General features: G+C 43.7%; 1 protein-coding gene across 2 annotated transcripts; it reads left to right on the forward strand.

Moving 5' to 3' along the window:
• Window positions 1–1,199: 1,199 nt before the first annotated feature.
• On the forward strand, window positions 1,200–4,414 carry LOC146685243 (uncharacterized). Of its 2 annotated transcripts, none has more exons than XM_085444701.1 (4): window positions 1,200–1,337; window positions 2,206–2,258; window positions 2,377–2,736; window positions 2,856–4,414. In XM_085444701.1, exons 2-4 carry the CDS (start codon window positions 2,210–2,212, stop codon window positions 3,053–3,055), a joined length of 609 nt encoding a protein of 202 aa, XP_085300827.1. In that variant the 5' UTR covers window positions 1,200–1,337; window positions 2,206–2,209; the 3' UTR covers window positions 3,056–4,414. The 2 variants fall into 2 exon arrangements, with proteins under 2 accessions (XP_085300827.1, XP_085300828.1); XM_085444702.1 differs by having other exon boundaries at window positions 2,859–4,414.
• Window positions 4,415–15,830: the final 11,416 nt, after the last annotated feature.

A 15,830-nucleotide genomic window follows, 5' to 3' on the forward strand; every position in this document is an offset into this window, starting at 1 on the left:
AACTCTCATTTTTATGCTAAATGTATATATACCTGTGTGTGTGTGTGTGTGCGTGCGTGTGACCATAACTGAAAGCACCCAGCTGATCATCGTTGAGATGCTCGGCTCTCATATACATGAGCAGGAGAAGGAGACTAGAAGCCAAGATCAAGGCAGCATGAAGGGAAGTTGGTCGACTACTGCAGCTGCTGAAAGGTGCGATGAAGAAAGGGCAGCTGAAGAGTGCAACAATTATCTGATGTTATCCACTCTAGAATGAAATTTTGATAAAACACGGCAGCTAGCAACCAGCAACCAATCCAAAAGGCAATTTTTATTTCTTTCTTTTTGTCTTGTACAGCTGGTTGGCCAAAAGAGACGGTCGTCACTGACCGAATGAAATCAACTCCAGGCTTTTTGTTGTTGTTGATAAGATTAGCTTATGCTAGCTTACCTGCAAATATAAAATAATAAAATAAAATAAAAATAATAAAAAATAATAAAATAAAATAATAAAATATTGTTCCTAATAACACTTTACAGTATAAATGTTTGATGTTCTGTTGTTTGATTTTTGAATATTGATTACATCGATAGTTTTGTATTCTGGACACAAACTTCAAATATAGTTTTATTTTAAAAAACCTCAGTACTTGTACATTATTTGTACATCGATCTCCTCACCACCCCATCTCACACAGGAGTGTGTGAAGTAGCCTCAGTTGTGATGTGCTGCCCTCTAGGGGACAACATTTTGAGCTGCACATTAAATAAACGGTTTATCCAAATACATCAGAGTCAAAATGAAGGAGTGAAGGAAACAAAACATACTTAATCAGAACTTTTGCAAATAAAAGAAAACTTCATCGCCAACTCTAAGAAAACTTTCTCAAAAACAAAAAGCACAGGAATGAGGAAAAACAGAGTGTGTGTGTGAGTGTGTGTACTTTAAACAGGACTGCAGAACCAAAGCCACGTGCACACCCCAACAAAGAAATAAGGAGGGGAAGACGAAGCGGAGAAGGCAGCTGTAGGGAGGGGGCAACACCCCACCCTTTTTGACAGAGGCCCAAAGAGGCCAAAGGACAGCAAGCCTCAGACCAGGAATAGAAGTGGGAGTGAATCTGCTCCACCAGTAATCAGAGCTCTGACCCCGAACTCACACACACACACACACATGCACACACACACACATGCACACACGCACACGCGCAGTGAAGCAGTGGGGAAGAGGAGAAACAGGAGTTGGGTGAACCAAATAGTTGCTGGGTAGGTTTGAAATAACAGACAGGAGGAGGCAGCGGTTTGTTGTAGCGTCTGTGCAGAGTGAGTCGGTCTGTTCCCAGAAGACACACAAGGTAACGTATAAGAACTGACACTATTCTGTGGAAGCGGTCTAACTGATGATGGTTTATGTAATCTGCATGATTATGGAGTGAAAGACATAAGCAGACTGAAGCGCTCCTGTCTGTCTGTTGTTTTCTTGATTTCTTATTTCCCCCTCCCTGCTGAACCTTATTCAGGAAGTAACCTGTTACATCAGCTGTGAAATCCATCAGTCACAGCAGTTTTAGTTGTGTTACTGTGAGAGTCGAGTAGAACGTAGTATGTAACCCTCAAGTTACCAAACTCATATTTATAAATGCACATATTTTATATGATAGAAAGTTTAATGCCAGTAATTGATGCTTTTATATATTTTTTCAAATCCAAAAACAAGTTAAAAATGTACAAACAGTTATTAAAACTTACTTCTTAAAAAACTAAATGAATTTGTTCAGAACATTTTCATTCAGAAAACTGATGCTCACAGCTGCTTATAGATAAAAACATTCATGAAAAAACGTGATTCTGTCCTTCGGTTCTGATGCTGAGCTGTTCTACATCTGAGGTTACGAAGCCTCAAAAATGGCAGATATGTTTGGACTCCCGAGCTCTTGAGCCTAAACTCGGGAGTCCGTAACTCAGAAAATATTCCTAACAGGAATCTTGCTAATAAACTAAACTTATTATTGTGATGTTTATTAATTAATTTAACATTTTACCTACTGTGAAAAAAACAAACATTTTCTTTGCCCCATTTCGCAGTTTTTATTCTTCTGCTGTAGATATAATTTATATGCATTTGGCCCCCACAAGCGGGCCCTCTGCTCTGAGGGACTGAGTGAGGAGAGGTTGTCTGGGTTTCATGTGTTCCTGCTGCTTCATCTCTGTCTCCTCCTACAGGAAGATGATCGACAGAGTCCTGCTGCCCATCATCCTCCTGCCCTGTGTCTGTGGTTGGTCTGAACCTTCTCTTCATCATCCATCATTTACAGAACCTCACTCACTGATTCGACTGCTTTAAGCTTTTTTCTGTTCTCAGCGTGGGCTCCTCTGGTTGTGTCTCCTCCACAGGATCGCTGATCGTGACGGTGTCACAGAGCTTCCATCAGGCGGAGGAGAACGACAGCATCACTCTGGAGTGGAACTTCACCACCAGAACGAACAGCTCGCCCAGTCTGCTTTCTGTCTTCTGTGACCTGATAGCCGATCAGGAGCTCTCAGTCCTGTATCGTGTGCAGGATGGCGTCGAGGTCTCAGAGCTTCAGGATAAACGGTTTGCAGGGCGAGTCTGGAGCGACAGCGATGCCCTCGCAGAAGGACGAATCGCGCTTCAGCTGTCCGGCCTGACGACTCACGACTCAGGTCTGTATGTGTGCAAAGTGAGCACGGATCACGGCTACGGCTCTGACAGCTGCCGGCTCAACGTCACCGGTAAATCTGTTCGGTAAAACCTTTCAAACATGTTTAACAATGCAGCGTCTTTAAAATCAAACGTGTTTCTTAATGGAGTTTTAAAATGACCATGAATGACATGCTGGGTCTTTCTACAGCAGCAGGGGACCTGACCCAACCTGAGACGTCAACCGCAGGACTGGTCGGCATCTTCGTGGGAATAGCTTTGATGGGAATGACGGTGCTGGTTCTGTTCTGCTATCTGTTCATTCACTCTCTGCTTAAAGAGCAGGATTACGACTCAGAGTCCAGTTACGAAGCTGAGAAAACTTTCAGTGCGTCAGACGGATCACTTTAAAATGAGTCCGTTTGGTTTCTCGGTGCAGGGAGGATGTGTGCACGGGCGTGCTTATGGCTGCCCCGGCGTCAGGAGCCATTTCCGTAGACGAACCTCACCCCTCATTAGCTCGTGAAGGCTGCCGTTGGTCAGAAAATAAAGCCAAACAGATAAAAACTATTTTGGATCAAACTTATTCAGCTGTGATGCAAACCTGATGCAGAGGAGAAAGGAAAGGGAGACATTTCTCACTCGTCTCACAGCAGATTGCATGAAAATAGCAGCAACTTCATTGAAGACAGCAAAAGGTGAAAACGTGCAGCTCAGTGCTTCCTCATATGAAATATAAGAAAAGCTGTTTATAAACAGGCAAAAATAGAACATGTGAAACAGGTTTAGTGGAAAAAGATTAGCAGAGGCAGAAATGGTCATACACAGGCATGAATGGTTGACAGTAGCGTCATTTATTTTGCTGGAATAACTCAAACAGGTCAGGTCAGTAGCAGTGTGCTCATTTCACCAGCAGATGGCAGTGCTTACATTACACGTGGAGCTCATAACGTGACTCTTATCATTTTTGGTCATTTTCATAACCTTTAACAGCTTTAATATGAAATTTACATTTCATGAAACTAAAAAGAAACAATGGATAAAAAAGACAGTTATTTTTAACCTGTTTCACTGACAGTTCATTTACAGTTTCAGCTCAGTCAGGATGTTTTGCACGAGCAGTGATGGAGGACGGTGTACCTGTGAGGGAGGTTTATCCAGCTCATGTTTATGGTCGGACGAACACAGAGGAGATTTCTTAGCCTTGTAGATCCATAAAAGAGATTATTATCAGTAGATCTCCACAGATTTTGACAAATGCTTCAAATGACGGATTCCAAGATAATTTCAAAATAATTCTCTTCGCTGCCTTTTAAAACTTCATTATCCTCACAGCTCTCACAGTGATTACACAGACTCTGCTCTGCCGTACTGCTTGCTGAAAAAGCAGTCCAGGTTCAGAGGTGTGTGTACGTGTTTAGACATCTTTGTGAGGACAGAAAGTTTGCCATGCCACTATACTTGTGGGGACCAACAGTCACTCCCCATGAGTTTACAGACATGTTTGAGGCTCAAAGTGTGGTTTTAGTGTCAGGGTCACAGTTAGGCTATGGTTAGGTTTAGGCTCAGCGTTAGTTCATGTTTGATGGTTTGGTTAAGCTGCAAGAGAAAACATTATTTCAATTAATGTCCTCACTACGATGTGAAAACGAGTGTGTGTGTGTGTGTGTGTGTGCATATATTGTGACTTCCAGTCATCAGCTGCAGTGCTGAAAGTATAAAAGGCAAAAGGTTCTTTTATAAACAATAAACTTGATTTTTTAAATTGTCCTCACATCTCTGAAGTGATTTTTTTTACAGTGGCCTGAAAATGGAGGTGCAGTTCCTCTAATGGCCACTCGAGGTTGAATCTAGAAGTGAGTCAGTCCCCACAGACGTCCATGTTAAAACGTTCATCAGAAATAAACATGTTTACAGCCTGCCACAAAAAAGTACAACTGTACATCTCTTTATGTTCTTTACCCTCTGTGTAACTCTTTATTGACTCAAGGTTCGACATAGGCGGGAGTAGCAGCTGGCAGTCTGCTGAGGCCTCACCTCACCTCACCAGACCTCTGCAAAGGATTTGGCTCCAAAAATAAAGACATTTGCAGTCAAAATAGAATAGAATAAAATAGAATGTCTTTATTGTCATTGTCACAGGTACAACGAAATTGAAAGTGGTCTCTGATCCATGCATCATCCAAAAAATTAAAATGCTTCAAATGTGGACGTTGCTATGGCCATGCCGTCTTTTATATACAGTCAATGTTTTTTCCAACTTTTTATTTTTTTTATTTTTTGCCTGTCCCATTTGGTTCTTTAGCCATCAGAATTGTTGTCTGAAGACCAACAAGGATACCCAATGGATTTACTTTGCCAAATGGATCATCGTGGCATTGCCGTATTGGTCCATTTGGTCGATCTTTGTTTTTATTATTTATTATATTTTATTTTCAGATGTTACAGACGGGACAGACATGAGTGAGGGATAGGAAAGGGAGAAAGAAAGAGGAAAGAAAGGAAAAACAGAAGGGGAGAGGGACAGTGAGAAAGGGGGGGAGAAAAAAAATAAGAATCTCCTGGATCACCTGTTGAGGGAAGAATAGAAAACAAGCAAAAAAACAAAACAAAGCAACATACTAAACACAACACCATCGCATTAATCTAGCTAAGTGTAAACAGCAGTAAATACTAAATATTCAATGTTGTTGTGCAGCACGCAGGACAGATGTGCTTCGAAGTAGCAGCCAAGAAAGGTGTAATTTGGGTCTACGAGCAGTGAACACCCGTGTGCATACCTGTGTGGATCAGCATGCTTGTATTCCAAAGGTTTCTCCATGTAACGATCTGCTAGGGAGTGTGGGGGGGCCACCGCCCCGTCCTCCGGGGTGTGAAGCGGGTATGGAGGAGATCAAAACTCCAGACATCCAGAGGCCCCCAGAACACAAGAGACCAAGGAAGACCAACAGAGGGGCAGCCGCGCCACTGTCCCAGAAAGAGCTGAGGAGAGTCCCAGATGAGGGCTCACTCAGCAGCCGCGGAGCAGAAGCCAGGGGGAGTTGCAGTGACGCGCCCGTGAGCTCTGCCGGCAGCCAGCTGCGCCTGAGTGACCGAGCCCCAGGCCGAGAGGCCGGGGACACACCACCTCCGAAGGGGCCCGAGCGAGCCCCAGGCTCCAGGCCCCGATAAGCGGCCACCAAGGAGTGAGCCGGTGTGTACCTGGACGCCCACCCCCAGACACAAAGAACCACCAACGCACCTGAGGGAGTCCGCCACTGGCAGGGGAAGTGGTGGTGGGGGGAGATAGGCCTCCAAACCTTGGAGGGCCTGAGATGTCCCCAGAGAGGTGGCGTCTGACACCCAACCTGACATATAGACACAGACATACAGGCACACACAGATACAAACATCCATTCCCACCCTCATGCTCTCATATGCACTCACTCCACACTCAACCAACGTGGAGACAGACATAAAGAGACGTTGTACACACGATCACACTCCCCAAGCGTACTCTACAAACCGGGTCTAGGTGCCCCCGCCCCTGGAGGGGGGAACTGCACCCAGACCCAGGTGGTGTTACCCTTTTCCCTGCGGTGGGGAGAGGCAGACCGCCCCGACTCCGCAGCAGCAGGGAGGCCCCACACCCCAGACCGCAGTCGGACGGCCAACTCCTCCTACTAGCCCTCCCGCTCCAGCAGGCCGCAGAGAATGGGGGTGGGAGAAGACTCCAAACCTCCCTCCACCCGCTCATTGTAGTGTTGATGCATGTGTGTTCTAAGGTGCATTTAAAACCCAGGAGGGCATGGAGCTACCTGCCAGAGAGCAGCAGGTAAGCGCATGGTCCCTCCTGATAGCCCTCAATGTCTACGTGTATTTAACATTGAGAGGTGGGCAACGACGCCAGGGGTGGGGTGTACACCCTGATGGTACTTTGGACTCCGTGTATCGTGCCCACCCCCAAGATCCTATATGTATGTGTAATGAGAGTGTGAATAATGTGAATGTCTAAGTTGTGGGATAAAATTGAGGCACAGGCAGCCAGAAGGGGACAGGGGGGGGGGGGGGGGGTAGCCTCCTCTGCACCCTGGTGACATACCCCTACTCCAAGGTCCTGCATGTGTGGGTGGTTGTGGTGGAGCGGGAAGAGGGAGGCAGCTGGAGATGGGGAGGGAAGGAAGGGAGGGGCAGGTAACCCCTCCCTGGGGCCAGCTCCCCCGCTGACCCCAGTAGGCACCCCCATACTCCGCGACCCGCCAGGGAAAGGGGGCCCAGGCCCATCCAGACCGGGCCCAGTGCAGCAGCGCCCCCCGGCTCCACAGAGCCCGGGACAGTTCACCCAACCCCACCACAGAGAAAACTGCACCCACCCCACCATCCACTCATCTTCCAGACTACATAAGACAATAAACGCCCAGGCTGAGATCTTCCTCCACCTCTCCTGTATCTCCCCCTCCTGCAGAGGGAGTTCCTGAAGAGAGGAAAGCTCCTGCAAGATGTGACAACCTCCCCCACCAGTTGAAGAGCCCCCCAGGTGGCTCGACGCACCGGCGGCACCCTGCTCCAGGGCTGGGCCCCCATGCACCCACCCGCCCACAACCCCGGCAACACACCAACCAGGACCCAAGCCCCCAAGGCCCGGCCCGGGCCCCCGCCCAGAGACGGAGCACCCCCAGAATCCCACGCCCATCCCGGACCCACCCAGGGGCAGCCAGGCTACCAGGTCAGTAACCCACGTCCGTCAGCACAGACCCTCCCCTAGCCCCGCTGCACGCAGCCACGAGGAAACAGTCACCTGAGAGCCAACAGAGCCCCCAACCGGACATGACCGCTACCCCGGGTTGAGCCCCCCAAGGAAGATGCCTCCGGTGAACCCCCCGACGCCCTAAGCCTGTCCCTACCCCCACACCAATCACAACAGTGAAGGCGGGACCAAACTATGACCCCCCACCCCCACTAGGTGATGGAGCTGATCAAAGGAGCCCAGAGTAATTGATCTGATGTGGTGGCAGAGGCTGTGTCAAGACTAATGTAATCTAATAGATAATTTCTATATTGGTTAGAATTAAGATTATTTTTATTTTTCCAGTTCATGAGGACTGTTTTCTTGGCTATGCATAGGGCAGTGAAAACCATATGGGCGATATTATTTTCTGAAGTGACATTATCTAAGCTGCCCAACAAACACACTAAGGGGGAAGTTGGAATGTTACATTTCAGACACTTTGATAAGTCTTCACATATCTCGCGCCAAAACTTTTGCACTGGTGGACAGAACCAAAGAGCGTGAATGTAATTGTCTGGTGTATTGCCTTGACAGTGTGAGCAGTTGTTGGAAGATGTAAAGCCCATCTTGAACATCCGATGACCTGTATAGTGCACTCTATGTAGTATTTTGTATTGAATTAATTGAAGACTGGGATTTTTAATTAATTTAAAGGTTTTTAAGCAAATCTGAGACCAGAAGTTTTGGTCTAAGCTGACTGATAAATCTGCTTCCCACTTTGCAATAGGAAGGGATATTGATTCATCTAATTTAGAAAGTGTTCTGTATATTTTAGATAATAATTTGGGGGATTTAAGAGTAAGAAAATGTGCCGCACTTGGTGGTGTTTGTAATTCAACTTGACTGAGGTTAAATTTTTTTTTTACTATGGATTTAATTTGTTGATATTCTAAAAATCTTTTCTTGTTGATCCCATATTGTGTAACTAGTCCGTCAAATGAAATAAATTCTGTTCCCTCTGCTTCAAATGCTTCAAATGTGGACGTTGCTATGGCCATGCCGTCTTTTATATACAGTCAATGTTTTTTCCAACTTTTATTGTGTTGCTGCAGTTATTTCTTTTCTTTTTAATCTACAGTGCTTAAACTGCAGTAAGCAGTTTAAGTGTTCAAAAATGTGCGATCATATTTCTGAGCACATCTCTCAGCTCTTGATTGGAATCAAACGGTGACCTTTCCTCTGCACACACCGTCAGGCCCAGTGAATGTGATGTAAATTAAAATTCCTTGTGACAGAGAGGGAGAGGTCGAAGCTATTGACCAGTTTGACCTCCTCCGGCCTCTCGTGGTCCCTGCTGATCAGTTAATGTAGCCTCCCTCTCACAGCAGGGTGGACACAACCGGTCAAATCGATGATGTGAGTCTTTCTGCGAGACGACGGCAGCATGAAAGCGCCACTGAAACATCCACACATTCAGTCCACGGCGTCTCCAGGTCCCGCTGTGCTGTTGCTGGTTTCAGAGGACAGCTGAGACGAAGGCCAGAGCACCAACTGTCTTCACCGAGCTGAAGAAAGAGCAACACAGATGAAAATAGAACTCATCGAATATATGGAAACAGCGAGGAGCTGAAAGATGTCATGTGATGAATTTGTTCAAAAAGAAATACATTAATTATGATCACGTTCAAGATGTTATCAAGGAAATGACTTCTTTTAATAAGTAGAAAAATATATGAATAAGACAGAATGAAGAACTCAGAGGGGCTTAATGAGGCCGTACAGCAAATTAAGAGCAGATTAGGAGAATATCAGAGGATGTGGAGACGATTAAATGAATTCTTTTGTCTGTTTTAATGTTCAATAGGCCACAATTATTTTCTTTTTCTTTTTCCATGGCTGGTTTTGATGAGTTAACCTGGAATATAAAATCAAGTAGCAACTGTCAGAGCTTAAAATGCTGTGGAAAACCAAAACCTGCAGTTCCCTCGATGACCACTGGAGGCTGGCTCCTACAGTGAGGCAGTCTCTGCTCCTCCTATGAGCTGTGTGACGTATTCACACATTAATAGACGCACTGGGGGCCATTTTTTATATCTTGCTCAAGGACACGTCAACAGTAATAGCACACATGAGGGAAAACATGACATTTTAATTAATTTAATAAAAGACAAATTCAGCATTAACTCTGCAGCAAATCTGCTCTGTTATGCTGCAGAGAACATTTTGGATTTTTTACAATCTGAAAAAAATGTTTTTAAATTTTGCCTGTGTTGCTGTTTTTTTTTTACCTGTCCATGAAAATGTTGGTTTAACTGCTCTGAAACCGACTGAAATACGTGTTCAAAACATTTTTATTGAATAAACAGGAGGAGCCGGCCTCAGCGAGCCACTTTCTAAAACTGAATAAAAGTGTGTTCAGTTATTTTAGAACCACATGGTGACATTCAGCTCTCTCTGTGCTCAGGTGTGATAGAGCATCAATCAGTGCGGTCGCTGTTTGATCACACACTCATTAACCTGCAGGTTAAACCATCGGCAGGCTGGGTGTTCTGTCCAGCAGGATAATGAACTCTTTCATCATCAGAAAGGCTGCTGCAGCACGCACATCTGCATGTTTTTGATCATAATGGAAAATCATGCTCTGTGTGAAAAACTAAGAATATTGAAAAATATTAAATATGCTCCAGGATGACCAACAGTGAATATGTCCAAGTCTGGTATCAAGCAGCATCTATTAAAAACACATCAGCACAACATATGACACGGCTCTGCAGTGTAGGCCTCGCACTGTGCTGCCAAAAGAGTGAACGTCACGTGGATTAATCCATAAGGTTTAATATGATGTTGAGCCTTTGCAGCTATAACAGCTTCAGCTCTTCTGAGCTTCAGCTTTAGGAGTTTTATGGGAATTTCCACCATTCCTCCAGAAGAACAGTTGTGAGGTCAGACCTGATGCTGGACAAGAAGGCGTGGCCTGTCTCCACTGCTCTACACCTCTTCACCTGAAGCTTTGCACTTGGTGATGTAAAGCTTGGATGCAGCTGCTCAGCGATGGAAACCCGCTCCATGAAGCTCTCTATGCGCTGTTCTCCAGCTAATCTGACAGTCACATGAAGTTTGGAGGTCTGTGGTGACTGACTGCAGGAAGCTGGCGACCTCTGCACACTCTGTGTCTCAGCATCTGCTCACCCTGCTCTGTGATTTGACTTTGCCACTGAGTTGCTGTTGGTCCCAATTAGTCTCACAGTGTTATTATACTGAATGAATTCTAAAACCACAGGTGTCTGTGGAATATTTAGTATTGTGGAAATTTCATGACTGGGCATCCTGTGACAGTTCCACGCTGAGATACTCTGAACTCCTCACCAGTGTTGGTCAAGTTACTTGAAAAAAGTAATCAGTAACTAATTACTGATAACTTCCCCAAAAATGTAATCCCGTTACTTTACTGATTACTTATTTTCAAAAGTAATTAATTACTTAGTTACTTAGTTACTTTTTAAAAACACGATTTACAACCTGAAGAGGTGATAAAGCGATAGATCTAACGGTAATCTAATTACCGTTTTTGCAATAGTAATCCCTTACTTTACTCATTACTTGGAAAAAAGTAATCGGATTACAGTAACGCGTTACTGCCCATCTCTGCTCCTCACAGCGTCGCATTCTTTCACAACACCTGTGGGAGTGACGGGAACACCTGATTTCAATGATTTGAATGGTTGAGTGAATACTTTTGGAAGCAAATGCAAAAATGAAGACCAAGCAAATAAAAAAAGTAATCCACAGATAGAACCTTGAAGTCCTCACAGCAGGTCAGACAGAGTTATATTCTCAGTGCATCCTCTGACTTTCTCCTCATTATTTCACTGCATGGTTTTTATTTAGAAAGCCTTTTCTTTAGGATTGTTCCCGTTAACACGTCTTTTACTCTGAGTCCATTCCTGTGTTGGTACTAAAACCCCCTCTCTGTGCTCCCCGTGACCTCCCTTTAATATAGATCTCAGATACCAGGAGGACAATTAACAAGATTTACTCCTTCAGCCTTAAAGCTCATCGACTCGCTCTCTAAAATTCATTATGAGCTCACAGAGAATAGATTTTTTCCCCCTCTCGACCTGAATAGAGCGATCACACCTCTTTGAAAAACACCCCATTTGTTTCCTTCTGAGTGCAGAGCTGATCGATTTTATCAGGAAAAAAATCCATCAGGACTGAAGTGTTTGCAGCCTGGCATCATGACGTGTCACATCGCCAACACAACGAGTCACTTTGTGCAGAATCACAACTCGCTTTTTGGTTTCCGTGTGAGAAAAGTCTAACCTGAACATTGTCCACGCAACACAGAAAACAGACAAAAAAGTGCAATTTTCACCAAAACTATAATTACTGATAAATAAAAATAACCCTCAGTTCTGATGCGTTAAGAGAAGGAAGCTACATATTTGTGTGACTCGGTCTGCTTGCATGCAGCTAACACACTAACACACTAACACTAAACCCGAGTTCAGAGTTAAAGAAGTGTGCAGCACATTTAAATGTAGGAAACAAACATTGCGCCTCAGCTGGGAGAGAAAAGTCATTTACTTTTGTTTTCATTAATATTTCACTTTATCTTTTGTTTTTGAATAATTGAAATACTCCACGGGTATTTTATTTTGAAAGTCAATCCCACAGATTAATTGAACTGATTAAAAGGTGAGCATATAAGAGAAATCTGATTGAATCTTTATTGAAAAAGGTGAACTATAACTGGATAAATAAAATAAATAAAATGACAGTGTGGGGAGACATGAAGGCCTCCCGTTCTGCGTCTGCGTTTCCATTATTTTTCTCATTCCTTCCTTCTTTGCTCCTTTCCTTTTTCCAGCCCATAATCACTTCATCTCCTCCCTCTAACCCCCTCTTCACCGAGATCCCTGTCAAATGATTTCAACCATCTCCTCTCCTCTTATTTTCTCCTCCCCTCTCTTCCTTGCGTTCCTCTTCGCTGCCTCTCCTTCCTGACCTCTCCTCTTCTCTAAATTATTCTCTCTTTTTCCTTCCAACAGTCCTCCTGCTTGTAGGAACCTGTCAAAGCAGCTGCACAGTGAATTTCCGTGCCTCGTCAATCAAACAGCGTCTCAGGTCGTGTGGCTGCAGTTTCTTTCACTGCTGCTTTCATAACCTGTGTCGGATAATTGTGTCGTAACGCTCATGATTTTGTTTTAGGTCTTCTGGGGAGCGAGCTCTCCTCCGTCCTCGTCACCTTCTCTCCTCGTCTCCTCTCCTGGTCTTGCTTGTCAGCAGCCGCCGTCTCTCCCTCCCTCTCTCTCTCTCAGTGTGATTTTATGGCAGATCTTCCAATCTGCTGCTGTTGAACTGTCACCCTGTCAAGCACAGTGGGGTGGGGTGGGGGGGGGGGGCACTGTGCTTGTGTGTGTGTGTTGGTACAGTATGTAGTCTGTGCGTGTAATCGATGATGATACTGTGTGTGTTTGTGTCACCTTTAACCTTCTGGAGACTGTTGAGGCTTTCAGTCTGTCAGCTTGTGAAGATTACAGGCTGTAGGTGCTGCTGCTGCTCACACAAACACACTAATTCATCCCTCGACTGCCACTTACTATGTCTGCATCCCTCCCTGCACACACACACACACGCACGCACGCGCACACACACACACACACACACACACACACACACACACACACACACACACCCTGACCTCTCTGCATTATGCGACTCTGAGCTTTGAACAATGACTGAAAGCAGAAAATGGATTTCAAAATGTCACAAATGGAGAGAAAATGTCATAAAAACATGTTTCAGTGTTGATACAGCTCAGTGATAAGGACGGAGTACCACAGTACAAAAATACACACACACACACACACACACACACACGGAATTGTAACACACGATACTTTACCACTACTGAATGTAGAGAAAGTTGGGATCTTAGGCTTATGGCCTCTAGGAATCGACTAAGGAGCGAATGACACACAGCTAAAAGAACAGTCAACATTTATTCAAAACAAAACCAAAAACAGTCATTCAACAGTTCACAACAGTTCCAATTGTCCATATTTGTCAGTCTGTGTATTCAGTTTTAGAGTTCAGAGTTCAGTGTTCAGAGTTCTTTTCAGTCTTTTCAGTTCAGGTGTGTGAGTGTGTGTGTATAGTGTTAATGTTAGTAGTACTACCCGGGTAGTGTATTGTTCTGAGATCTCATAAGCTTATCTGTCAAGAAGTAACGCAGTTGTCACTTCTAAGTAGGCTGGAAATCTTTCCTGCATCGCAGCTGGGGATCCGGAATCCTGGCTCGCAACTTTAGACTCCAACCAAAAAACCAACCTGCACAGGGCAGTGAACATATTTTACATGAATATCATATAACAACTTAATCAACACTAGTGACCAAATGTCTCTCACTCTTTGTATATAACGACTTAATGCAATCAATAATAAAATTAATCAAAGAACCTTAAAACAATTTCCACATCATACAAATTTAACTCAAATCTCATATTTTGTGAACAGCAGTCACATCAATCCAATGAATTGAGAGAATGTACATTACTGATGCACGAGGAAAGTGCAAAACGTGGTCGCAGTACTATTTAGCCAAAGACTGCTCATATTTATCATCTCATTACAATAAATAAAACTTACCTACTAGCTTCCAAAGAAATATTTCCGATTGGCTTAAAACATTCACAAGTGAAGAAATAAAAAGATAATACAACACTTAAAAGGAACACATGAAATTTACATTATACTGAGCTAACGATTAGCTTGCTATGCTAGCGCAGTTAGTCAACTCACCGGAAATGAACAAAAAACACAAAAACAGAGGTACATCAGCATCAACAAAAAGTGTCCGCGTTTCCCAACAAGCGGAAAAGTAAAATCCAATTTGTGTCTTCACACACAATCCTTGTTCAAGAAAAAGGTTAAGGAAAAACTCTGTGAGTAGCTCCGACCAGCATACGTAGCCTTAGCGCTATTCTCCTTCTCTATAGTTCTCAACTCAAGTTCACAAGCACTAAACAATCTCATAGTGCCACCTACTGACATTCTTGGGGAACAGCAGTTCATTTTCATGAGGCAGATTTTAGGTGGGTTACAGAATCATGGAAGACGAAGGCAGGAAGTAAATGCACAGGTGACACACGAGGAAGAGCAATGACTAAAAATAAAATGGGAAGTGGAAACAAGGAAGACGAGACAACGCAAAGGATCACAAAACGAGGAAACACCGGAGACTCGAAAATGTATGAACACAAGAAATAATGTCAATAAATACAAACAAAGATTACAGAGACCAAATATTGAATCTTTAAGGACCAACAAAGGACCGAGCTTTGAACATTTAGAAAGTCTTTTTCTGACTGAGAAAAAAGAGAAAAAAAGTATTTTGGCGGCTTTTTTTCCCCCAACAATATCTTTATTATTTTTTTACATTTTAATGACTTACAAACAGTCCAACATTCTACATGAACATACACTCCTCTCAGACAGCAAAAAGAAAACAAAAAAGTCATCAGATTTATCATTCCGTTAAAGGCCTAAATTTATCATTATCCCAAATCAAATGTCATTGCCCTCAGTCCTCGTCCTCCTCAGATAATACAAATCCTTCTACAAAATTCACAAATGTTCTCCACACCTTCTCAAAAACATCCAATTTCCTTTTCAGTATACATGTTATCCGCTCCAATGGCAAAGCCACCATCATTTGTTTTATCCACTGTGTGATAGTCGGTTCCCTTGTTCTTTTCCATTTTAGTGCGATTAATCTTTTTGCTTGTAACAAACCCATATCAATAAACATTCTGTCACTTTTTGTGTACCTCATGTTTTCTGGGTACAATCCCAGAACAAGGAAGCCAGGATCCAAAACAACCTCTTTGGATAATATTTGTTTCATAGTTTGTGTTACTGCAACCCAAAAAGAGCCTATCTTCCTGCAATCCCAAATACAATGCCAAAAGTTACCTTTATCTTCATTACATTTATTACAAGTGTCTGGAATATTAGAGTTGTACTTATTCAATTTTTCCGGAGTAACATATATTCGCATTAACCATTTGTACAGGGAGTGCAGAATTATTAGGCAAATGAGTATTTTGTCCACATCATCCTCTTCATGCATGTTGTCTTACTCCAAGCTGTATAGGCTTGAAAGCCTACTACCAATTAAGCATATTAGGTGATGTGCATCTCTGTAATGAGAAGGGGTGTGGTCTAATGACATCAACACCCTATATCAGGTGTGCATAATTATTAGGCAACGTCCTTTCCTTTGGCAAAATGGGTCAAAAGAAGGACTTGACAGGCTCAGAAAAGTCAAAAATAGTGAGATATCTTGCAGAGGGATGCAGCAGTCTCAAAATTGCAAAGCTTCTGAAGCGTGATCATCGAACAATCAAGCGTTTCATTCAAAATAGTCAACAGGGTCGCAAGAAGCGTGTGGAAAAACCAAGGCGCAAAATAACT

This window comes from Copadichromis virginalis, linkage group LG20, assembly GCF_057382275.1.
Source record: "Copadichromis virginalis isolate Kocher_CV1m ecotype Utaka linkage group LG20, C_Virginalis_male_GT1.1, whole genome shotgun sequence".
NCBI classification, from domain to species: domain Eukaryota; kingdom Metazoa; phylum Chordata; class Actinopteri; order Cichliformes; family Cichlidae; genus Copadichromis; species Copadichromis virginalis.

Excerpts from the sequence above, each read along its gene's own strand:
- LOC146685243 (XM_085444701.1), top strand. The coding sequence starts at position 2,210 with ATGATCGACAGAGTCCTGCTGCCCATCATCCTCCTGCCCTGTGTCTGT. Across the intron at positions 2,259-2,376 it reads CCTCCTGCCCTGTGTCTGTG|GATCGCTGATCGTGACGGTG; the intron begins GTTGGTCTGAAC and ends TCTCCTCCACAG. Across the intron at positions 2,737-2,855 it reads CTGCCGGCTCAACGTCACCG|CAGCAGGGGACCTGACCCAA; the intron begins GTAAATCTGTTC and ends GTCTTTCTACAG.